This window comes from Phascolarctos cinereus, unplaced genomic scaffold, assembly GCF_003287225.1.
Source record: "Phascolarctos cinereus isolate Bilbo 61053 unplaced genomic scaffold, phaCin_HiC Scaffold_9;HRSCAF=440, whole genome shotgun sequence".
NCBI lineage: Eukaryota > Metazoa > Chordata > Mammalia > Diprotodontia > Phascolarctidae > Phascolarctos > Phascolarctos cinereus.
Window position 1 is genome coordinate 148,300,512 of NW_027556402.1, and position 26,625 is coordinate 148,327,136.

Consider the following 26,625-nt stretch of genomic DNA (forward strand, 5'->3'; position numbering starts at 1 on the left):
TGACTTGCTCAGGGTCACTAAGCAAGTCTGTGTGTCTGAATAGGGACTTGAACCCAGGTTTTGCTGACTCTGAGACCCGGTCTCTAACCACCACACACTGTCTACCACTCCAGAAAAAAAATGCCTATATCCTCTAAGTTTTGATTTAATTTCATACATCAAGAGAGCTTGTGTATAAAGCAAAAGACAGAAACTAGATCAAGGAATCCCGGGGGTTACAGCCAAACCCAGGTCTGTTTTTATTTTGAAGTCCCTGTTGCGCAATTTTATTGGTTTAAAGAAGAGTATCAGGTTTTGTCTTGCCTGTTTTCTATGGCAAACTGCTGGTATGAGAACTGTTTTCCAAGTGCGCCTGACGCCGTATGTCGGCTCGAGGGCCCAGTGGAACGTGAAATAAGGGCCTGGCAGCGGTGCACAGTACAAAGCCCGGAGGGAGACCAGATCTCTATGCTTTTGCGTGATCTGCCATCATTATTCTGCGCAGATTAGATGACTCACAAATTCCCGTGACTCACGCCGCTTCTCTTCTCAGCCCGGGGACCAACAAATGGAGGTGGTTCTCCCGAAATCCATCAGTACGATGGACAGGCTGTTGTCCCAATGCGCACCGCCTTTCGTCTGACTCAAGCTAGGGTTCAGACGCCTCCTTCTCCCGCTCCCAGGCGCTCATGGCCTAGTGCTGCGGTGTCGGACTTCGGTTCCGCGTCTCCTAGGCGTAGGGTCAGAGCGTTCCCTGTGTTCCCTTTAAAGTTCTAGCTCCCGTACCGGCTCAGCTGTCCAGAGGGCTGCCGTGCGCTCCTCTCCACCCTCGCCCTCCTCCCGAGCGCAGGTTAGGGAGCGCACAGGGGGCGGGCCAAGCTGCTGCGGGTAGGGGAGGATGCGTCTTTCTTAGCTTGACAACGGCAGAGGGCTACGGTTCTGCAAAGGGGAATTAGAAGCTGGAGGCGACCTACTCCCCAAAGGTGAGCTGAGTTTAGCAGAGCAGCTACCCACCTTCCCATCTTTCCCTCAGACTGGGTCGGGGTTCCTCCCTTATTAAGAGCGGGAATCTGGATCCTTTTGCCCACCCTACTATCCTGTGGCATTCTCGTTCAGCCCTGGGGAAGGTGACTTTTGGCGTTGGTTGGTGGGGGCGGGGCAGATAGGTAGGAGCTGGGACTCTGGGCTGCATTCCAGGTCCTCTACCCTCTCGGAATGCACTTGGTCCCAGGCTGGGATGTGGAGACAGAAGCAGGGGTGTTGTGCTGCTGAGATGCATCTGAGTTTGTCTGCGTCAGGCAGGAAACAAGACAGTTTGTTTCACTTCGTGCTCTGGTCCTCGATGGAGCATTCTGGCAAACGGCAGAAAAGGTTTTATACCAGAAGCTGCTGGAAATGAGGGGCGCAACCTTTGCTATCGACCTAAGGCAGGGGGGCCCATATGGGGAGGTCGTAGGATCTTAGATTAAGAGCTGGAAGAGGCCTTAGAGCCCATCAGTCCCAAACCCTTCGTTTTACAGATGAGGAAACTGAGACACAGAGGTTAAGCCACTTAGCTAGTAAATGTCTGAGGTGGTATTTGAAACCAGTTTTTCCTGGCTCCAAATCCAGTGTGTGAGGTGGGATTTGAAATCAGTTTTAAAAAAATTATTTAAAGCTTTGAGTTCCAAATTCTATCCCTCTTTTCCTGCCCTCCCCCCCTCTCCCCGAGACGGTAAGCAAGCAGATATAGTTTATACACGTGCAGTTATGTAAAACATTTCCATACTAGTCATTTTGTATAAGAAGACGCAATAAAAGAAAAAAAAAGGAAAGAGTGAAAAATAGCATGCTTCAGGCTGTATTCAAACCATATCAGTTATTTCCCTGGAGGCGGACAGCATGCTTCCATCATTAGTCCCTTGGAATTATTTTGGATCTTTGCATTGCTGAGAATAGCTAAGTCATTCACTGTTCTTCATGGAACAATATTGCTGTTATCGTGTACAACGTTCTCCTGGTTCTGTTCACTTCACTATGCATCAGTAGATGTAAGTCTTTTCAAGTTTTTCTGAAATCATCCTGCTTGTCATTTCTTATAGCAAAATGATATTCCATTACAATTATATACCACAGCTTGTTTAGCCATTCCCCAATTGATGGATGACCCTTGGATTTCCAATTCTTAGCCACCACAAAAAAGGCAGCTATAAGTATTTCTGTACACAGAGGTTCTTTTCCTTTTTTTTTTTTTGGATGTCTTTGCTGGATCAAAGTGTATGCATAGTTTTGTAGCCCGTTGGGCATAGTTCTAATTTGCATTTTGTAATGTACTCTGTGTCTTCTTAGGTCCTAAATTCTTCCCTTACCCGTAAATCGGAAAGAAGAAAACCAAATTACTAGTATCAAAAATGACAGGGATGAATTCACCACCAATGAAGAGGAAATTAACACAATGTGTAAATCACTTACCAGTTTTGACCTTATCTTGTTACACCCTGTGAGATGATGGTCTATACCTAGTTTCTACCATAATGTTTTCCAGTTTTCCCAGCAGTTTTTGTCATATAATGAGTTTTTGTTCCAAAAGCTTGGATCTTTGGGTTTATCATAAACTGGATTATTATGATAATTTCCTATAATGTAATTTGTACCTAATCTGTTCCGCTGATCTACCACTCTGTTTCTTAGCCAATACTAGATTGTTTTGATGATTACCATTTTATAATACAGTTTGAGACCTGGACCCACTAGACCAACTTCTTTTGTATTTTTTTCATTGATTCTCTTGATATCCTTGAGCTTTTGTTCTTCCAGATGAATTTTGTTATTATTTTTTCTAGCTATATAAAATGATTTTTTCATAGTTTGATTGGTATGGCACTGACTAAATAGATTAATTCAGGTAGGGTTGTCATTTTATTATATTAGTTCAGCCTATCCATGAGCAATTAATGTTTTTCCAGTTGTTTAGATCTGACTTCATTTGTGTGAAGTGTTTCATAGTTATGTTCATATAGTTCCTGGGTTTGTCTTGGCAGGTAGATTCCCAAGCATTTTATATTGTCTACAGTTATTTTAAATCAGATTTCTGTTTGTCTCTTGGTGCTGGACTTTGTTGGTAACATATAAAAATGCTAATGATTTATGTGCTTTTATTTTGTATCCTGCAACTTTGCTAAAGTTGTTAATAGTTTCAAATAGTTTTTCAGTTGATTCTCTAGGATTTTCTAAGTATAACATCATATTATCTGCAAAGAGTGATAGTTTTGCTTCCTCATTGCCTATTCTAATTCCTTTAATTTCTTTTTCTTCTCTTATTGCTATACCATATTAATTAATAGAGGTGGTAGTGGGCATCCTTGCCTCACCCCTGATTCTATTGGGAAGACTTCTAGCTTATCACCATTATAGATAATCCTTGCTGAAGGTTTTAGATAAATATTACTGATAATTTCAAGGTAAGCTCCATTTATTCCTATGCTCTTAGTGTTTTTAATAGGCATGGGTGCTGTATTTTGTCAAAAGCTTTGAGATAATCATATGATTTCTATTGGTTTTGTTATTGATATGGTAAATTATGCTGATGGTTTTCCCAATATTGAGCCAGCCCTGCATTCCTGGTATAAATCCCACCTGGTCGCAGGTATGATTCTTGTGATATAGTGCTGTAATCTCTTTGCTAGTAATTTATTTAAAATCTTTGCATAAATATTCGTTAGGGAAACTGGTCTATAATTTTCTTTGTCTGTTTTGGCTCTTTCTGGTTTAGATATCAGCACCATATTTATATTGTAAAAGGAATTTGGTAGGACTCCTTCTTTGCCTATTTTTTCAAATAGTTTGCATAATATTGGGATTGATCGTTTTTTAAATGTTTGGTAGAATTCACATGTGAATCTGTCTGGCCCTAGGGAATTTTTTCTTAGGAAGTTCATTGATGACTTGTTCAATTTCTTTTTCTAAGATTGCATTATTTAAGTATTTTATTTCTTCTTCTGTTAATCTGGGTGATTTCTGTTTTGTAGCTATTCATCCATTTCATTTAGATTGTCAAATTTATTGGCATATAATTGGATAAAATAGTTCCTAACATTGTCTTAATTTCCTCTTCATTGGTGGTGAATTCATCCCTGTCATTTTTGATACTAGTAATTTGGTTTTCTTCTTTCCTTTTTTTTTTAATGAAATTAGCCAATGATTTATCTATTGTATTTTTTTTCATAAGACCAGCTTCTAGTTTTATTTATTAGTTCAATGGTTTTCTTATTTTCAATTTTATTAATCTCTCCTTTGATTTTCAGGATTTCCAATTTGATGTTTAATTGGGGATTTTTAATTTGTTCTTTTTCTTTTTCTTTTTTAGTTGTATGTCCAGTTTATTGATCTACTTTTCCTCTATTTTATTGATGTAAGCCATTAGAAATAGAAATTTTCCCTTAAGTACTGCTTTGACTGCAGTAAATTTTGGTATGTTGTCTCATCATTTTCTTTAATGAAATTATTAGTTGTTTCTATGATTTGTTCTTTTGCCCATTTATTTTTTAGGATTAGATCATTTAATTTCCAATTAATTTTTAATCTCTCTTTCCATTGTCCATCATTGCATGTAATTTTATTGCATTGTTATCTGAGAAGAATATATGTACTGTTTCTGCTTTTCTGCATTTGGTTGTGAGGTTTTTATGTCCCAATACATGATCAGTTGTTGTATAGGTGCCATGTACTGCTGAGAAAAAGGCATATTCCTTTCTATTCCCATTCATCTTTCTGTAGAGATCTATCATACCTAATCCAGAATTTTATTCACCTCTTTAACTTCTTTCTTATTTTTTGATTAGAGTTATCTAATTCTGAGAGAGGAAAGTTGAGGTCCCCTACTAGTATAGTTTTATTATCTATTTCCTCCTATAACTCATTCAACTTCTTCAAAAATTTACTTGCTAAACCATTTGGTACCTGTATGTTCAGTATTGATATGACTTTATTGTCTATGGTACCTTTCGGCAAGATATAGTTTCCTTCCTTATCTCTTTTAATTAGGTCTATTTTTGCTTTTGCTTTGTGCTTTTTTCCCTTCAGCTGAAGCATAACAGATTCTACTCCAGCCCCTTACCTTTACCCTGTGTATCTCTGTTTCAAATGTGTTTCTTGTAAACAGCATATTATAGGATTCTGATTTTTAATCCATTCTGCTGTCCACTTCCATTTTATGGGTGAGTTAATCCCATTCATATTTATAGTTATAATAACTAACTATATTTCCCTCCATGCTATTTTTCCCTTATTTATCCCCCACCTCTTTTACTCCCCACCATTTCCCTCCTCACAAGTGTTTTACTTCTGATCACCACCTTCCCCAATCTACCCTCCTTTTTATCAGTCCACCTCTTCCTTCTAATTATCCCATCCCTTTTTACTTCCTTATAGAGTAAGATAGATTTCTGTATCAAACTGAGTGTGTGTTATTCCATCTTTGAGCCAATTTTGATGAAAGTAAAGTTTAAGCTTTGCCAGCTGCTCTCCTGCCCATCCATCCTCCCCTCCATTATAATAGCTCTTTCATGCCTCTTTTATGTGGGATAATTTATTCCATTCAGTCTCCTCCCTCATTCTTCTTCCAGTGCAATTTTCTTTCTCATCCCTTCATTTTGGGGGGGTATCATCCCATCAGAGTCACCTTATTTCTGCACCCTCTTTCTATATATATATTCCTTCTAATTGCTCTTATAGTAATAAAGTTCATATGAGTTACAACTGTCTTGACATATAGGAATATAAACCGTTTAACCTTATTGAATTTCTTATGTTTTCTTTCTTGTTTCTTTTTTACATTTTTATGCTTCCCTTGAGTCTTGCATTTGGAGGTCAAATTGGTGGAGGGTCCGCTTCCCTTCTGGCTTGTCCTGGATGGATGGGACCTCCCTGTTGGCATCCCCTGAGTGTGGGGTTTAGCTGCTGACCCGCCCTACAGGGGAGCCTTGCTCCTGAGTTGCTATGGAAACAGTCTTTCTGCTGGCAGGCTCCTGGACTGGGGTCTCACTGTGGGCCAGACCTGGGGTTGGGGCTTCACTACTGGTCTGCAAAGCCACCTTGCTGGTGGCTTGTGCTAGGGGTGGGGTCACTGGAGTGGGGCCTTGCTGAGCTGCCGCAGATTGTTCTCTTGCCTAGGGGGCTGGTTCACAGGAGGGTGGGCTTGGATGGTGGATTGCTTGAGACTTGGAGCCTTGCTGCAGGCCCCCTGCTGTGAGGCCAGCTGCTGCTGCTACTGCTGCTCCTGGACCTTGCTTTCCTGCCAGGCTGGTAAGCTTCTTCCCTGCTCCTAGAACAATTCTGAGCCACTTTTCTAGTTGTTTGGAGGGGAATTTGGGAAGGCTTCAGAAGGTTCCTTTCTCACTCCTCCATCTTGGCACCACAAGTAAAACCAGTACCCAGTATCCAATGTGATATGCAGGGCCTTCTCCCAGGGTCAGTAAAGACTGGTCAGCCCCTCCCTCCACCCCACTTTAGAGCAGCAAATAGTACATGAGTTTGAGAAAGTACAGTGGCATGTACCATCTTGCCCTCTGAGAATACTATTAATGAATGGTGTGATTAATTAGCTCCTAGTTTAAATTGAAATTTGAAGATAATTGGAAAAGCCTTAGTTTTAGCTCCCTTCAGGAATCCTCACCTTTCAGAGGAGGAGAGTAGACCTAGGGCTGTAGGTAAGAAACCTTGGGATAATACCTGGAGACTGTTCCCAAACCTGCCACTGCTGGAGTAGCTAGGTGCTGAGCCTGTCCACAAGAATTCACAGTGTGTCACAGGCTGTGTACCCTCTATTATTTGATATTCTATTCATGGTGAAATCTGTCATGTGTCCATCTTAGTTAACATCCAGGTTGTTGAATTGTCTGACTTTCCATGACCCCATTTAGAGTTTTCTTGGCAGGTATACTGGAGTGTTTTGACATTTCTTCTGCAGCTCATTTACAGATGAGAAAACTGAGGCAAACAAGGTTGTGACTTGCCCAGAGTTATACAGCTAGTAAATGTCTGAGGTCAGATTTGAACTCAGGTCTCCCTTATTCGGGGCCCCAGCATTCCATCCACTGCACCACCTTTTTTTGTTGTTAAGTTGTTTTTCATGTCCAACTCCCATGACTACTTAGCTGCCCTAATATCCAAGACTGGAATCTTATAGAGATATTTGAAAATATTGTGACCACATTGATGCTATTAAATGCAGTTGGGGAATCAATATCATCACCCAGAAGTTGCTTTTATCATATTGTGCTGCCTAAGAGAAAAACACTGAGGCACAGTTGCTAGTTAATTAATTAATTTTTTTTTTACGAGAGAGAGAGAGAGAGAGAGAGAGAGAGAGAGAGAGAGAGAGAGAGAGAGAGAGAGAGCTGAATGCAAACTCAGCTTGATATTCCTTTAGGGCTTCTTTTATATAGAAAAGCAACAGAATCAGGGAAATGTGAACTCTATTCTGATTGGTTTGCCATTTCCTTCCCCAGCTCTTACTTTACAGATGAGGACCTGAGGCAAATAGGGGTTTAAGCGACTTGCCCAGGGTCACACAGCTAGTAAGTGTCTGAGGCTGGATTTGAACGAAGGTTTTCCTGACTCCAGGCCTGGTGCTCTATCGCCTGCACCACCTTCCTGCCCTTGGGACCTTGGTACTTAACCTCCCATTTTCTCCTTCCTCCCCCAGGCAACTTATTGAGAATACAAGTTGTAGCCCATCTGCCTTGGTAGATGTTCTCCAATGACAACTCTCTACACAGATGAAAATAACAAGCAGATTTTTTTTTAAGATTCTAGGTGCTAGAGAGACAAAGACAAAAAATGCAAGTCCGTATCCTCAAGGAGCTTATATTCCTTATAACCATTCAGTTACCAAATTCTGTCAATTCTCCTATGGTCGATAGCTCTAAATGTATTCTTTCTCTTCTTCCACTGCTACCATTCCAGTATCAGGGTCCCCATGATACCTGCCTGAACTAGTGCAATAGCCTCTTACAGGTCTTCCCACCTCTTTTCCAGAGCCCTGACTCTAGCTTAAAACCTTCTCTAAGGCAACATGATACAGAGGAAAGAAACTTAAATTTGGGGTGAGAGGTCTTAGTTTTTAATAGAAGAGAGGTTCTGCTGTTTATTAACTACCTTTCTGACTTTTGTCAGTTAATCAGTAAACGTTTATTAAGCATCTACTGTGGGCCAGGTACTGTGCTAAGTTCCAGGAAAACAAAGAAAGACAAAAGACAGTTCCTGTCTCAAGGAACTCAGTCTAATAGGGGATAGAACATGCAAACAACTATGTATAAATGAACTATGGTAAATGGAAGGCCATCTCCGGTCGTCTTGATCTGTGTCTTGTCACTGGACCCAGGTAGCTCCAGAGGAGAAAGTGAGACTGGTGACTTTGCACAGCTCTCCCTCACTTAAATCCAATTCACTTACAAGTCATGGCATCCATCACCTCCCTGCTGTCAAGATCCTCAGTGAGGACAAAAGACAAATAACAACAACAAATTAGAAATAATGACTAGTGGGAATGGAGTGGTATTGGAAAGGCTTCCTATGGAAAGTGGGATTTTAGCTGGGACTTGAAGAAATCTAGGGAAGCCAGGAGGCACGGAGAGCATTCTAGGCGTGGGGAACAGACAGTGAAAATGTCAGAGTTGGAAGATGGAGAATCTTGTTCCAGGCATAGCAAGAAGGCCAGTGTCCCTGGATTTCAGAATGAGGAATACAGTATAAGAAGACGGAAAAGATAAGGCCCAGGTTATGAAGGGCTTTGAATGCCAAACAAAGGATTTTATGTTTGATCCCTAAAATGATAGGGAGCCACTGGAATTTATTGAGTGTGTGTTTGGGGTGACATTCAGACCTTTGCTTTAGGAAGATCACTTTGACAGCTGAGTAGAGGATGGACTTGGGTGAGGAGAGGTTTGTGGCAGGGAGACTGTCCAGCAAACTATTGCAATAGTCCATGCAATGAAGTAGTCAGGGGCCTGTACCAGGGCGGTGGCAGTGTCAGAGGAGAGAAGGGGACATATTCAAGAGATGTTACAGAGGCAAAACTGACAGGCCTTGGCAACACATTGGACACATTGATGTGACATCTAGTTCCAGATGTCCAATGGGCAATTGGCAATTCAAGACTGGAGGTCAGCCCTGTTTGGTTCTTTGTTTCCTCATCTGTAAAATGAAGGAGTTGGACTGGTGACCTCTAAGATCCCTTCTAACTCCAAAGCCATCATTCTATGAAGTCAGCAGAAATATACTTATATATGAATATACTGTATAGAGATATTGTAAGTATTGTGGCAGTTCCTTATATTCTTTGATGTTGGCAGTTTTCCGTTAAGAAGTTAATTATTTTAAAAATTGGTATCAGAAATGCTTTTGAAGATTTTGGAACTCACAGTCGTATAAAAAATGTTGAAAACTATCTTTACACATAATTAAAAAAAATACTATTTACAAAAAAACTATGTAAAAAAAGTTGATTTGAGGGGGAAAAAAAAGAAAAAGAAAAAAATGTTGTGAATGATTACCTGATGAGGTCAAATACCACATAGAACTTTTCCGAAGGGGTATTGCTGATGTTAAGTAAACTCTAACCTGGTGATAACAGTGATTCTTTTTCACTTTCTTATGTAGCCAAATAAGAGAAGAGCCCAGAGGCAAGCCTAAACATTACCACCATGGCTTCTGAACCTCCTCCTGAAAAACATGCTAAAACTCCACACTTACCACCCGATAAACAGGTAAGGCTTTTTACTCTGGGAAGTTGAGCTGTGACATCTAAGTGGAGGGCTTCAGTAAGAGACAGCTTTACAAAGTCCCATGCTTCTTTTTGCTTGTAGATTTGGCACCTTTTTAAAATTAGTACAAGGAGAATTAGGAAGGAAAGACTTGAGAAGAAAATCCACTTTAAAAATTGTTTTTTAGTTTTTGAAATTTATTTTTTTGTTTACTCTGGCTTGTTTTTATTCAAGCCAGATGTGAAAATTGGCTGTTATTGTCCAACTAAGGTTGTGTTTATGAAATACTTGCTATGTGCTGGACCCTCAGAATTCAAATTAAAAATGAAACAGTCCTTGTCTTCAGGGACCTGATTTCATAGCAGGGGTGGGGAGAACAACACTTATCATAAGTTGATAAATTATGTTTGTATTTCCTTTTGGAAAGTTGGGATAGCAGGGTCTTCCTTCAGGGAAATAAGTAAGCCATTTGGTGGAGAACAAGTGTTAACCCAGGCAGCACCACAAACATTTATTCAGTCTGGAGGATGCAAATACACAGTGTAGATAAGACCCAGTAGCTGGCCTCTAGGAGCCAGCCTAATAGCTCAGGGAGGTAACTGGGCAAAGGTTAATGTGAATGAAGTTCACATTCAAGATTTAGGTGAAATTTAAGAATGCAAGGCACTTGTCTAGAGGAGGGAAGTTGAGAGGCAGTTCCAGGCAAGAGGCCAATCAATTCACACTTGGAAATAAGAATGTGAAGGCTTAAGTAGATAGCTACCACTATGAAATTGAGAGCTATAAAGCATTAATGGTTAGAAAGAAAAGGAGCACTTGCAATACTCCCAGGAGAATTTGCAGGGACATGCATCCTAACAGCAGTGCTCCTACTAATTCAGAGCCCCTGTGGGATGTTCAAGAAGACGTGCCAGCAAACTCCCCTCGCCTTGTTGCACGCAGCTGCAGGAGCCGGCTTGTGACTCCAAGTCTATGCCCATGCTCAGGGATTAGTGTTTTGTGGAGGAGCCAGGAAACTCTGAGGTCAAAAACTGTCTTGCTTCTCCCAGGCACCCACACTTCTCCTTCTGTCTTCATCTCTAGCATAGAACCAGATGGTCCAACGCTGGCCCCATTGGGAAAGGAAAGAGAGGAATAGTTGGGGTAGATGGAAGGGCCAGCTTGAGATACATATGGGCCACTAAAGAATGCTAGGGTAGACTTGAGCCATAGTTGAGTGGCCCTCGTTTTGTCTTCATATCCATATGTGTATCCCATAATAGGAACTTAATGAATGTTTGTTTGTTGACCAGTTTCTCCCTGATATAAACTTAACAGCTTCACAACTCAGTCTGTATTGAATCATTTGAATGAGGAGAAATCTGAGGGGAAGGAGACTATGTTTAACAAAGTTGGGAGATTAGCCCAGAGGAGGAAATAGTGATAGGGTTATCCACCTTTCTATCAGACCTCTTGGAACAGAGACTGATGAGGGCCAGGAACTAGTGTATTGTCCCCAATGCCATTTTTTATTTTTAAGTTTGGAAGTGGTGAGCTGATGCTGTGACTTTTTATCAACATGGAACAATTTTCATTAAGGAAAGTCCCTCCACAGGGGCAGATAGCAACTACTCTAATGTGTAGTCTTAGTTGCTTGGGGTACTAAAGTTATGACTTTTCTGGTGGTGTTGGACTTGACCCCAAGTCTTCCTGACTTCAAAGCAAGATGGGAAAGACATTCTCCAAGAAAAGACCTACCTGTTGCTAGATCCATAATTCCCTCCGAGCAAGGCCCTTTGATATGAATAGCAGTAGTAATTCTACTCATGCTAACCCTAAGAATTCTCTAGAAGGGCTCATTCTTTAAAAGTCGCACCTGACTTCTGGCACTGAAGTTATAGTCTGATATTGGCAGTTTTTCCATCCTATAGATCTTGCTTTTTCACCCAAGCAGCTACTCATGTTCAGGTCTTCACAATGATCACAATGCAAGCAGGCAAGGGTGTGCTGGTAGATGTTTAACAACTGGCTTCCCCCCAAAAAACAAACAAACCATTTTTACCCCATGTGCACTTTTTGGGGAGGAGGGAGTCCAGGTTAAGTGACTTGCCCAGGGTCACACAGCTAGGTAAGCATCTGAAGCTGGATTTGAACTCAGGTCCTCCTGACTCCAGGGCTGGTGCTTTATCCACTGCACCATTCATTTTTAATTAATCTCTATTATTAACATTTTCTCCATCACTTTCTTTTTTTTCTCCATCACTGCCTTGAGCTTAGAAAGCAACACAACAACAAATCAAGCCCTGATATTTAGCGTTTGCTGATTTCCAAGGTGTAAATGCTCATATTGAAAATTTATCAATAGACTCTGAGCTAGTTCATACCGGCTCTAGCATGCCTCTGCATGCAGGTAATGATAATTTTTTTCAGTTTACTGGCCCTTGTCCACAAGCAGGTGTGACATTTTGTTTCTCTTCAAACCAACAAGCCCTGATACAACTGGCTGTATCTCTTTTCATCCTAAAGCCGCAGCAGCACATTAAACATCCTACATAACATACATCTTATAAACTGTAACTGCATTTGTAATGGAATCTGCCAGCTAGAGTTAATTTCTCACTAGATACAGCATTAGAATCACTCCCATTACCATTTGAATCCCAAGGGGGCTTCTCATCCCCATTCATTCAGCTCTTATCCTCCCAGACATCTTAATTTAGCATATTTCTATAACTCTAAAGTCTTGGGGCTCCAAAAGCAAGCTGTCATCCCTCTTGGAGAGTCAATATTACTTCAGGCCACCCGCCTGCCGAGTTTCTGTTGTCCAGCTGGATTGTACATAAGACTTTCCCTTCTCCTTTATGCTTTCAGACTTATTTCATCAACTGGCACTTGGTGAGCCGTAGCATTCCCAAGGTAGAAGGTTCTAAGGTGACAGAAAAGACTCAGTGCTAATTGTCAATAAAAACCTTTGGCAGAAAAGATGGAAGATAGGGCCAGCCTTGGAGCCAGGAAGACCTGGGTTCATGCCCAGGGTCTGACACATACTAGCTGGGTAATCCAAGCAAGTCACTTAACCTTTTGGTGTCCCAGGCAATTCTAAGACTCAGAAAAGGTGCAGATCTACATTGACAGAAGGAATTTCCTTACCAGAATTCCCTACTTTTGACTTGTCTTATAATAAGCAAGTAAGTTATACTGCAATGAAATCACAAGTGTGATCCAAAAAAATATACACAGACATCTGAATTTTAATAAATACCCCAATTTTGGTTTATTTATTTTGTTTTTACATCAATCATTTTCTAATATATCTTCCTCCCTTCCCTCCCCATTGAACTTTCCCTAGTAGCAGGAAAAAGGTTAAATAAAAAACTGACATATCTACATCTGACCGCACATGGTAATGTTTCACACTTATGGTCCCCTCACCTCCATAATGAAAGACAAGGAGTACCTTTACTCACCTCTTTTCTGGGGCCATGCTTGCTCATTATAAAGATAGTTTCAATTTATTGTTCCTTTATTTATGTTGTAGCTGTTGTACATGTTATTTCTCTGGTTCTGTGTACTTCAAGTTGCATCAGTTCACAGAAGTCTTCCCATGCTTCCCTACATATCTTATTTCCTTGCCACAAATACCTCATTTATTATTTCTTGTTGTTCAGTCATTTAGTTGTGTCTGACTCTCCATGACCCCATGGACCATAGAGCTTCACCACCTAGTATGCTTCTCTTCTCAGAGTTCCTTCAATATGAACTACTTCTGTCTTTTGTTCATGCAAAAGCTTCTCACTTTTTTTTTACGTAATCAATATGGTCTACAGGCTTTTTGTAAGCTTCAATATCCCTGATTTGGTTAAGAACTCTTCCCCTGAAGTAAAATGGATAATTTTGAATACGTTAAATTAAAAAGGTTTTACATAAACAAAACAAAGGCAGCCAAAATTAGAAGGAAACTGGGAGGAAAATTATAGCAAGTTTCTTTGATAAAGGTCTTATTTCTCAACTATATAGGAAACCAAGCCAATATTATAAAAAGTAAGAGCCATTCTTCAATTGACAAATGGTCAAAAGATGTGAACAGGTAGTTTTCAGAAGAAGAAATCAAAGTTGTCACTAGTCACATTAAAAAATGCTCTAAATCACTATTGATTAGAGAAATGCAAATTAAAACAATTTTGAGGTAAAACTCATACCTATCAGATTGGCTAGTATAACCTAAAAGGAAAATGACAAATGTTGGAGAGGATGTGGAAAAATAGGGACACTAATGCACTGTTGGTGGAGTTGTGAACTGGTTCAACCATTCTGGAGAATAATTTGAAACTATGCCCAAAGGGCTATAAAATTGTACATACCTTTGACTCAGCAATGCCACTTCCAGGCCTATATGCCAAAGAGATCAAAGAAAAGGGGAAAAGACTTATTGCACAGAAATATTTAGAGCAGTTATTTTTGTGGTGGCAAAGAATTGGAAATTGAGGGGATGTCCATCAAATTGGCGAATGGCTGAACAATCTGTGGTATGTGATTGTGGTGGAATACTATTGTGCTGTGAAAAATGATGAGCAGGATGCTTTCGGAAAAACCTGGGAAGTCTTATATGAACTGATGCAAAGTGAAATGAGCAGAACCAGGAGAACATTGTACACAGTAACAGCAATATTGTAACAATGATCAGCTGTGAAAGACTGAGCTACTCTGATGAAGACAATGATCCAAGACAGTTCCAAAGGACCCGTGATGAAAAATATCATCCACCTCCTGAACTCTGAATACAGATTGAAGCATGTTTTGTTTACTTTCTTTATTTTTCTTGTTTTGTGTGTGTTTTCTTTTGAACATGGCTAATCTGTAAATATATTTCAGATAATTTCCCACATATAATTAATATCATATTGCTTGCCTTCTCAAGGGGTAGGGAAGGAGCAGGAGGGAGGGAGAGAATTTGGAACTCAAATTTCTTTTTTAAATGTTGAAATTTTAAAAAATGTAATTGGGAAATATTTAACAAAATAAATGAAAATATTTTAAAAAAGAATACTGCTCAGCTTATCAGTGAAAGACATCTCTTTTCATTGACCTCTAATTTTGTCATCTTTGATAATGTGGAGGGTGTGGGGGTGAAATCTCAGAGACGTTTTGATTTGCATTTGCTCTTAGTGATTTGCCATCTTTTATATGGCTTTTAATAATTTTTGATTCTTATTTTGAGAGCTATTTGTTCATATCTATTAATGACTTAATTATTGGGAAATAGCATAGATAGATGGATAGAGAGATAGATGATTTTAAAAGACAACAACAAAAAGAAAATAGCTCTTGGTCTTTGATGGGATGGTGTGGGACCTGTGATTTCATTGATAGGAAATTCCCAATGAAGAAACTTCTACTAATGCAGATCAGCACCTGCTCTGCAAATTAGTGTTTAGATAGTTGCCTGGGACACTGAGAGGTTAAGTGACTTGCCTGGGATCACACAGACAGACTGGAATTCAAGTGTCCTCAGCTTCAAAATCAGCAAAGCCAGGCTGCTTCTCTGTTAATAAAATTAATTATGTTAATTGCCTCTCTAATGATGAGCTGTCCTTGCATCTCCAGTATAAATCCAATTTGGCCACAGTGAATAATTTTTACATATGTTGCCTGAAGTTTTTTCCCCTCATTATTTTTTCATTCAGATAGCCAGGTGGTACAGTGGGTAAATCAGTGGACCTGGAGTCGGGAAGACTTGAGTTCAAATCCAGCCTCAGACACTTACTAGCTGTATTACTTTAGGCAAGTGACTTAATCCTGTCTTCCTTAGTTTCCCCAACTGTAAAATGGGAATCATTATAGCACCCACCTCCCAGAGATGTTGAGGATCAAATTAGAATAATATTTGTAAAGTGATTGACACATAGTAGGTGTTTAATAAATGCTTCTTCCTTTCTTTTCAAATCAGTAAATTGAATGTTCATTTCTTACCTTTTGCGCTATTTTGTAAAAATGAGAGACTTCCTCCTCAGTTACTGCTGGGATCAGGCACCAAAATAGCTTAGTGAAATGGTTCCCCAATGTCTCCTCCAGAGAAACCATGTGGAATACTTTTCTGATGATTTCAGTAAACAAGCCACACAATTTTCTTTACAGAGCCTGTTGTTTTGTCCCAAATCAAAGATCCACCACATTCACCGAGGAGAGATCTCAAAGATCATCCGTGAGTGTAAAGAAGAGAGTTTCTGGAAGAGAGGTATTTCCAGAAGTTTTTAAATCCTTTGTTAAAACCATGTTTGTTAGGTATTTACTGACAATGGTCCAAAAATTATGTTATAGCCTGAAAATTGTTTTAATATTTGATAACTTTTTCCATTTTTAATAGTGAACTTATTTTTTAAAAAAACCATTACAAAAAATTTCTGTGATTTTGCAATGTTTTAAGGTTGCCTAAAATTTAAGATCTAAATTCCTTCAAAACAGAACCATCGCTGTTTAACAGGATGCTTTCATTTCTTATTATGTGTCTTACTAAGTACTACCTTAAACGCTTTCAATTCAAGAAAAATTAATTAAGCAAGGTACTGTGCAGAACTCTGAGGACACCAAAACATAAAGTAAACAGCTCCTGCTTCATGAGTGAAGGATTTCTGGGAGAAAAATGAGCACATGACATAGAACGTGCAAATTTCTAGACTAGTCTCATTTCACAGATAAGTTCGTCCTTGCAGCGTGCTTACTGGAGAGGAGTCATATAAGCCATGGTAGCATTTCTATAAAATGGAGTCTTATTTATATTGTTCTACTAAAATTTTTATCTAATACATGCATTCAAAAATCACGTAACCTCTCCGGACCTAAGTTTCTTCATTTATAAAATAGATTTACATAGCAGTTTCGGGTTTGCACCATGTTTAACACAGATGTGATCTCATTTGATCCTCATGCCAGCCCTTGAAGTCTGGCACGCTCTTACTATGCCATTTAGCTAGCAGCCAAAAGGATGTTGGACCAGGTACCAGTCAGCTCTAAGTAGATGTCATTTGGCTCTCACTTTCCATGAATTGAAGAGAACTTGACTTTAAAATGGCCAACTCCATGTAGTCCTAGTGCATTCTGCTATCCTGATCTTGCACAAAGCTAATGCCTTCCCTCTGAGATCACATCCAGTTTATCATGTATGTATCTTGTCGTTATGTAGTTGTTTGCATGCTGCCTTTCTCCTTGTGAGCTCATTGTAGTCAGGAGTGTTGCTTTTGCATTTCTTTGGTTCCCCAATGCTAAGGATGGTGCCTGACACATAGTAAGCTTTTTTTTCCTTTTCTTTTGTTTTAGGCAATTGGGGTTAAGTGACTTGCCCAGGGTCACACAGCTAGTAAGTGTCAAGTGTTTGGTCTGAGGCCAGATTTGAACTCAGGTCCTCCTGACTTCAGGGCCGGTGCTCTATCCACTGCACCACTTAGCTGCCCCACATATAGTAAGCTCTTGATAAATGCTTGTTAACTTGATCTGACTTGGTCAGTGCTCGCCAATTTTGGCATACTTGGCCATTGTAGAAATGCCTCTGTTGACTCTCAGATCCCTCTGCATTCAATCTCAACTGTCTGGAAATTAGTCTAGTAGTTCTCATTTATTTTGCTTCAGCATGAGTATTCGTTGTGCTTCTAGAAACTGACACCTGATCATTCCCCAAGAAACTTAGATGAGTTTTTAGAAGTAATTTGTGGTGTTTTAGTAGGCTTATTGGAGAAGGAAACGGCAAACTACTCCAGTATCTTTGCCAAGAAAATGCCAGCTGGGGTCACAGTCACACATGACTGAAATGACTGAACAATAACTGAAGGCTGATACTTCAGTATGACCCACTTATTGTTTATCAGCGAGCCATATAAGTACTGAATGAAAAAAAAGTTGCTGTTGGATTTTTTTTTAAGGTTGCTAGGAAGAATTGCATTTGTCACTGTGTTCTACTATATATGAGAGGTCACTTTGACACTTAAATTAAACAGAATAGAACTTCTTGCCAGACAGAGTTACTCATCTAAAAAATCCTAAAATTCAAAACTAATATCAGCTTTATTGATTCAGTATATGTGTGTCTGTATGCTACATAGTACTTAGTACATGTGGGTGAATAATACATGTAATCAGCAACTGGTCTGCTCTCTAGCCCAGAAACTTATGAACTGTGTACCCTCAACCAGAAGCTACAGTTAAGCCTGGGTACACTGAAGGTAAAAAAATAACCAGACAGGAGCTATTACTCTTTGTGCTATTAATGTTAAAAGGGAATAAACTCAGAGCAGTTCTTTCTAGTTTTTTCTAGGCAAGGTCGTCAGAATGTGTATTTCTGGGAAGGGGGACTTTTAAATTTTATTTGGGAGACTTTAAATGTCATTTACTTATTATTAAATATAAAATATTTTATTAAAATTCAAAATAAGTTTAAAGTTAATTGAATTAATTTGTCAAAATTAACATTGAAATGTCATTGAATATTACTTATTTTATTTAAGAGACTTTTATTTTAGAGACTTCAAATGCATGATTCTTTTATTCAGAAGTATCTTTGTTTTTGCAGCTCTCCCTTTGTCCTTGGTAGGGATGCTTGTTACTCAAGGACTTGTCCACAAAGGTATGATTTAAAATATTTGGTTCTTTAATTCTGGAGAGTCATTATGGTGTTTTGTAAAGAAAAAGCTGACTTCATGGCCAGAAACATCTGGGTTTAAGTCCCTTCTGTGAAACATACTGTCTGTATGACCCTGACCCTGGGCAAGTCATTTAACCTCAGTGCTCTCTAGGGCCGCTGTGGTAGAGATGGTATAAGTGGTAGAGATGTTATCAACAGGCAGTGATAGAGGAGTTGCTCATAGGAAGCTCCCTGAACCGATGAAATTACAGATTCAGGTCCTATCCCTTTCCTTGCTTCATTCTAAGTATTCCACTCTGGGTCTTTTGTATGAGCGGCAGCATTTTCTCTGCAGGCTTCACTTCTGAAGTGTGCCAAGGGTCAGAACCCATTTCCTCCCTTGCCTTTCCTTCTCCTTCCTCTTCCCAAATTGTCCCTTAGATTAGGCAGGCTGCTTCAGTGTAGAACACCAAAAATGATGACAAGAAACCACTTTTTTTTTAACTAACCAGGTCACCTATGTACTTTCCTATAGCCTCAGTAACTGTTTACTTTGTACTAAACTGAAACAAATAAACTTTGAGCAGCTTTAAAAATAATTCTGAATTTCTGTGACCATGGGTAATTTATTCTCCTTTGAATTAGAAGATGTTGCTAAACATCGCAGCTCCATGTGTGAAAATTTTGTTTAAAGTGCCCCTTGCTGGTTCCTAAAACAGCTATTAAGGCATTCTACTACTCTCCACCATTTACCACCCACTCCAACTCTTCTTCCATTTTTTTCCCCTTGTCATCTGTTTTCTTCTTCCCGTTAGGCATTTACCTCCACAGGTGGCAGCTAAGGATAAAAGAACTGCTGACCCCTGTTTTAACCCATTTTATTAAATGTCACTTCTCAAAATGGACCGCCACCTCCTGCAGTGACAATGGGAAAAAATGACCTGGTTCACTTTTTAAGACACCCATTGGGAATGATGGCAGCATATTATAATGTCTGCAAGAGGCCAAGTAAAACCCATAGAGTTGACTAAGCTGCTTTAAGTCCTGTAAGGCTTTTGTGATAGCAATTAGGTATCTCCAGCTCTTGTACCAAGTACAGTTTAAATTAAGATACAGAATGCTTACTAAAGATGAGTCTGAACTATGCAGGCTGGGTAGAGGGTGGGGACTACATCTGTGATTTCATTAGTATGGGGAACTCCCTCTATTGAGGTAGGTTGACACTATATAGTCTTAGAAAGCTCTCTAGAGCACAAGAGAAACTGAGTGACTTGCTCAGGGTCACACTGTCAGAGGCAGGATTTGTGTGGCTCTGAGGCCCTGTGGCAGTGGGCAGCATATGGCACAAACAGCTTCTCTGTCCAGAATTCTTAACCTTTTTTGTGTCATGAGCCTCTTTGACAATTGAGGTGAAACTTATGTACCCTTTCTCAGAAAAATGTTCTAAAATGCATAAAATTCATGTGATTCCAAAGGAAAACAATTATATTGAAATAAAAATGTAATTTTTCCCATCTAAGTTGATAGAGGCCCTGAAATCTTTTCATGGACCCTTTGGGGGTCTATGGACCCTAGGTTAAGAAGTTTTCTGCACTCCAAAATGATGCAGGCTGAATATGTTGTGAAAATTCAAAATGGTCAGGGTTACTGGGAACTGTGTGCTTTTGAACTCTGGGTCTTGGATTTAATTTTCTTTGCTGGCCTTAGATAAGGTCCTGAATTCTCTGCCTCGAATCTTAACTACAAATTTGTTACTCATTTAAACTGGGTGTTTGAGTTACAAACTTTGAGGTAGTTTCATTAATATATTAACCTCAATGATTACCATATCAGAGGTTTTTTTTCACAGAAATGTATAAGATTTTCAGCATGATTCTTTATAAAGAATGAATGTTCAAATTTTCTTGAACTTTTTGAATTTAAATTATTGCAAACTGAAATAATTTATCATTCTATATTGTTCCTTAGGTTATTTAGCATCAAACCCAAGATTTGGATCATTGCCAAAAGTGGCACGTAAGTCTTAAAAGCGAATTGAAAAAGGAGTCAAGTTAGGAGGGGAATCATCCATTAATAAGCATTTATTAGGCACTCACTGTGTGCCAGGACAGTGCTAAGCACTGGAGATACAAAGATAAACAAAAACAGGGTCCCTGCCTTTGAGAAGCTCATATTCTAATGGGGAAGATATGCAAATATTAATCATTTCAGAAGGAAGCAGCATTTTAGTAGTGACTTTTATTCTTCCTGACCTAGTGGGAACAACTGGGAAATGCTTCGTAAAGATGGTGGGATTTGAGTTGAGTCTTGAGGGAGCAGGGAGATGGAGGTGAAGAAGAAGAGCATTGCAGTCATAAGGAAAAGCACAGGGTCACAGGATAAATGCAGGGCCTGCTGCCTCCAGGCAGCAAGTTCTGTAAAACTTGGACTCAGTCAAAGGGCTACACTTGAGGATCTAGAGGGCCACATGTGGCCTCGAGGCTGCAGGTTCCCCACCCTTGGGATAGAGTATTGTTGTGTGAGATACCGCTAATAGGCCAGTGTAGATGGATAGTAGTATGTGTAGAAGTAAAGTACAAGAAAACTGGAAAGATAGGTCGTGTAGGGCTTTAAATGCCAAATAGAGAATTTTATATTTTGTATTTATATTTTATATTTGATTCTGGAGATAATAGGGAGCTACTGCAGTTTATTGAGTAGGGGTAGGGGGATGACCTATTCATATATAAAGGAATGTTTGTGTTCTATTGGGGGAGACATCGGGTACCTCTATAAATATCTGTAGAATAAATGCAAAGTGTTGGGAAAGAAGGCACAAGTAGTTGGTAGAATTGGGAAAGAAGGTGCTGCTTATGCCACATCTTGAAGGAAGTGAGGGATTCTATGAGATGTGAGGAAGGAATGCATTGTAGATATGAGGGATAAGGATGAAAAAAAAACCCATTCATTAAGCAGTTACCGTATGCCAGACACTGAGTTCTGTGCTAAGTTCTGGGGATACAAATACAAAGAAGCAAGCTAGTCTTGCCCTCGGGGAGCTTACCTTTGAGTAATAGAGGAAGGACAGTTTGTTTGAGCAGTAAAATGCAGGAAGCTCTTGAAAGCAGTTAGAAACCCTCAGCTAAAGCAGAAGCACATCACAGACAGTCCTCAGGCTCTGAGGGCTTCCTGTTTTTCTCATTATCGTCTAGTTAAAATGAAAAATTTCTAGTTGCTGTCTAGTAGAAATGTGCATTTCTCTCCTTGTTGCCTTTATTTAGCGGTTTTAGTAGCGTCCCAGTAATAATAACAGCTCTCATTTATGTAGCAGGTACTATGTGGCAGGCACTGTGCTATCTCATATGATTCTCACAACAACACTGGCATCCTTGCTTTACAGATAAAGAAACGGAGACAGTCAGAGGTTCAGTGACTTGCCCAGGGTCACATAGCTAAATTTAATTCAGGCCTTCCTGATTCCATGTTCAGTGCTCTGTAGACCACACCACCAAGCTGCCTGGTCAGAATTTCACCTTCTGGCAATCAGCTAAATGTAATCTCTAGGAATGTGATATGTAAGACCCCGGGGACTAATTGTGATATATTTGCTACATATTTTGTATGAACCCCTAACTCTAGAATACAATGATACCTCTAACAAAAATCATACTTTTCATTAATACTGTTATCAAACTTAAGTATCAGAAGTAGAAATAATACGAAGGAAAGAGGGATCAAAGGCCATTTCCAAACCTTGCGGCCTGTGTTCTATCCTTCCTCCTTCTCCCACTGGAACTTGGACTTTGCCCCCTGGCACCCTTTTGCCATACCTTTCCTAGTATCCTTGCCCCACTTTCTAACTGTAGCTCCTTTTTACATGCTGTCTTTCAACAAGGTTGAGAGCAGGGTCTGTCTTATTTGTATTTGTATCCCCAGAGCTTAGGACAGTGTCTGGAATATAATAGGTACTTAATAAATGCACTTTCTTTTGTTCATTTGTATTGGGAAGTGGGTTCCCCTTTCCCCTCCCCTTCAGCTGGCATGAGCAGAAGCCACCTTCATCCCCTTTGTCCATGAAAACGGCCTTCCCTCTTTTCTTGGGATGGTTACCCACCCAAGGATGTGGAGGCCACACATGAGCTAGTATATGATGTGGAGACAATACATGACCACAGGCAAAGTAGCACCTCCCCCTACTTCTAGGAGGAAGCGCAGTCCTGGAAGTGGCACCCTTACCTCAGCTGGCCTGGGGCTGTAGCTGGGACAAGCTACCTCACCACCATCCCGCTCCCCTCCCTCCTCAGCTATTACCGCTACCATTCAAACACTCAAGAAAATCCAGTTTCTCCTACTCTCTTCTGGACCTAGATAAACTTTGTTAATGAGATCATTTATTAGGAAGATTTGTAAATCAGTTTCTTGAAGAGATGATAATTGCTTCTGCTTCAAAGCCGTACATAGGTAATCATTGGATAAGAGTCTGAGAGTTAAGTCAATTTTTTAACAAAGGCTAATGTTTTATAACCTGCTTTTACAGTTGCTGGTATCTTGGGATTTGGCTTGGGAAAGGTGTCTTACATAGGAGTGTGCCAGAATAAATTTCACACTATAGAATTCGAACTCCGGGGGGCAGGTTTTGGTCCAGGCCATAACAGGTAAGTGGTCCATCCCACTGAGGGAAGGTACTGGAAGAGAGGAGTGATGGGGTGGCAAGAATTGAATAAGAACTCACTGATCTTTTGCAGCCACCCAAATAGTTTCCAAAAACTATTTGTTCTCCCCTCCCCCCCAGGATCTAGCCAAATCTAGATTGATCTAACCCACATTTTCTGATAAAACCTCTTCTAGCCCTGCCCACCCTCCCTTAATAGTTCCCTTCCTGCTAGAAAAGCAGGAGCCTCTATTTGTGACAATAATACCCTTCCAGCTACTTGAATTTATATTTATTTCATTTGATTCTTTATATCAACTCTATAAGGTAGGCAGACAATTTTAATTTCCCCCTTTTACAGATGTGGAAACTGAATCTAAGAAGCTGTCCCTTGTCCATGGTCACACTAACAAACCAGAGCCCATAAATTCTGACTTCTAGCACAGTAGTTTTTTTTTTCTAAACTTTGTTAGTTTTTTGGTTTTATTTTTGAGATTGGATATCCCTATCTTGCCCAGGCTGGAAGTTCAGCAGCCACACATATGCTGATCCCATCTCTGATTAACACTAGAGCTTTGATCTACTTGTTTTTTCACTCTGGGCTGGTTCCCCTTAGGCCACCTGGTGGCCCTCTGCTCCTGGGTACTCACCAAATGTAGCAGGCTGGTTGTAGTGTGGACCCCGACACGAGGTGGCTCGGCATTCCTGAGCATGTGTAATGCACCAGCCTTACCTCCCCTATAGCAGGGATTATAGGTTTGCACCAACCTGCTTTGCTACAGTCCTTGTTCTCAAGGAGCCTACGTTCTGTCATGAGACATGTATGTACATGTATAGGCATATGCAAAATATACATTTAAGCATATGTAAAATATGTATATAGGCATATACAAAGTCCACATGCGCACTTTGCATAACCTTGGAGAAAGGGTTGCTAGCAGCAGGGTGGACCAGGAAACCACCCAGATATCTAGCAGTTGGAAGCTCTATATTGGCACAGAGGAGAAAATAAAAGAACTACAGACAATTATGGAAAGTAACACATTGTGCACATATACACATATCTGCATTAATTTCAGTTTTTGAACTGACTTTTTCCTCTTAGAAGAATTAGTTATTAAATAAGTAGCATTGTTTTTTGGTGCATGGCATAGCATTATTAACAACATCATGTGTAACATCCTCAATGTTACTTTGTATGTTGAGGAAGCTTGTTACACACACACACACACACACACACACACACATACACACAGCAGCTAGGTAGCACATGGATAGAGCACCGGGCCTAAAGTCAGAAAGACTCCTCTTCCTCAGTTCAGATCTGGCCTCAGACACTTACTAGCTGTGTGACCCTGGGCAAGTCACTTAACCCTATTTGCCTCAATTTCTTCATCTGTAAAATGAGCTGGAGAAGGAAATGGCAAACCACGTCACTATCTTTGCCAAGAAAACCGCAGATGGGGTCATGAAGAGTCAGGTATGACTGAAACAACTGAACATACATACACACATGTACATATACATATACATATACATATACATATACATATACATATACATATACATATACATATACATATACATATACATATACATATACATATACATATACATATACATATACATATACATATACATATACACATATAGATATAGATATAGATATAGATAGATTTATGGGTGTATACTTATATACATATATACTGTACACATATATGTATAAGCTGCATTATTTGTGTGTGTAAAATATGTATATATATGTATTTTTTTCTGTATAAAGTAGAAATCATTGCAATTATTTCAAAATAATTGGACAAGGACAGGATTAAAAGTGAGGTTTTTTATTTTATTAATTTGGGTCTATTTTTATTGTATTATAAAGTTGAATAAATATAAATAGGAAAGTACAGCATATATTTAATACACATTTATAGCTCCTGGTTTTAGCAGGAGTTCTTAAAAATATGAAAGGTCAGAGCATGTCCCTTAATGGTTTGTCAGAAGTAGAGGCTCCTGAGAGAAAGCTTGAACAATCTCTCTTTGTGCTTCCTGATTATAGGCACTGCCTCTACACCTGTGAAGACTGCAAAATCAGGCATGAGTTGAGTCAGAAGAGTGGTTCACAGGCCTCTGCTTCCTAAACTGGTACCTGTGCCTTCAAAGCCTTCCAGGCCTTTGCATTTGAATTTCATGTTTCCTTTGCACTTCACATAAGAGGTGTATACCAGACTGGAATGAGATGTAGGCTATACTTGTCAATACTCATGTCTTATACATTTAACCATGATATTAAATCTTAATCTAGTGAGACTCTCAGCTTAAGCTTTATAACTTTTCATCTGGGTGTTGTGGTTTCTCTGCTATTTAAAACCATGTTGGACCAGAATTTACTGAGATAAGATCTTCTCAAGCTTTCCTTGAATGACATTATCTGACTTCTGTCTGTCCCATATTACTCCAGTGCTCAAGTACTGTGATGAAATGGGGATGAAGATGGGTATAGTTGTGTAAAGAAATGTACTGGGATGAGGGTGGTAATAAGGCAGGAAAAGGAAAAGGGCAGGAGGTTACCTTCTAAAATGTGAGAGCCTAAATTTTTTATTTAAACCAATAAGCATGCTCTGTCTGGAAAATTATAGTATAAAAACATTGTACTGTGGACTCTTTAGATGACTTTATGACAAGATACTAGGATAGTATTTTCCTTCCTGACTTGAACTTTTAAAAATGTTTGTTCTCTTTGGGTAGGTAGCCTGCTTAATGACTTTATGTCCTATCCACAGCTTGAGTTGTTATCTATCTTAGTAAACTATTATTTATTTTATTGCACTACTAATGGACTGGATTAAAAATAATTTCCAAAATATTTAGCTTATTTCCAAGGAAGTAGTTTAGGTCCTGGAAGAACTATATTATGTGTGTATACTCATATACATATGTACTATACTTATATATGTATAAGCTGCATTGTATATGTGTATAAAATATATATATATATATATGTCTTTGCTGAAACAATCGCTTCCTTCCTCCAAGCATCTTTAGGCTCCTCTGCTGGCTTCTTAGTACATACAGAATAAACTGGCTTCTGGGAGATATTTTCGCTTACGACCAGGGTCTCATAGTTCTGATTCTTCACAAAAGGTTAAGTTTTTCTTGTTAGTATCTATAACAATGCATCTTGATATCTTCACCACAAAGACAGAAAAATTTTATTCAGCTTTAATGAACTGTTTAATAGGGTATTTTGGAACAGATGAAAAAATGTTGAACAGATATTTTTAAAAAAACAAGCCTCTTTAGACTGTAATCTGTTTTTCAGTAAATAAAGCTCTCTAAATCAGAACATGGAGCCAATCTCTTTCTTGCTTCTTGGATGCCACTTAGGACTTGGCACTGTTAACTTGCACAGTGAGTCAATGGCAACTGACAACTCTATCTCTGGGCTGTTGGCACAGCACAGTGTGTAGAACACAGTGTAGAACTGGGCATATTTTGTCTCTTCCTCCATAGAAAATAAGCACATAGGTGCCAGAAATATTTAACACTGTTAAATAGCACCTCCAAGTCATAGGGCTAAAATTGGAATAGGGGCATGTGGGGCACCAGGCAGATGAGACAGTTGGAAAAAGTGTCCTTTGCTGAACAGAGGTGACATCTTAATAGCTCTTCTCAATCAA

The 26,625-nt window shown here is 39.5% G+C and overlaps 1 protein-coding gene across 2 annotated transcripts; it reads left to right on the forward strand.

The window, feature by feature from the left end:
• Positions 1-379: 379 nt before the first annotated feature.
• On the forward strand, positions 380-26,291 carry OCIAD2 (OCIA domain containing 2). Of its 2 annotated transcripts, none has more exons than XM_020990298.2 (7): positions 380-829; positions 9,619-9,725; positions 15,837-15,936; positions 18,262-18,315; positions 20,281-20,328; positions 22,829-22,946; positions 25,005-26,291. In XM_020990298.2, the coding sequence occupies exons 2-7, from the start codon at positions 9,663-9,665 to the stop codon at positions 25,084-25,086; spliced, it is 465 nt and encodes a 154-aa protein (XP_020845957.1). In that variant the 5' UTR covers positions 380-829; positions 9,619-9,662; the 3' UTR covers positions 25,087-26,291. The 2 variants fall into 2 exon arrangements, with proteins under 2 accessions (XP_020845957.1, XP_020845954.1); XM_020990295.2 differs by lacking the exon at positions 380-829 and adding an exon at positions 836-962.
• Positions 26,292-26,625: the final 334 nt, after the last annotated feature.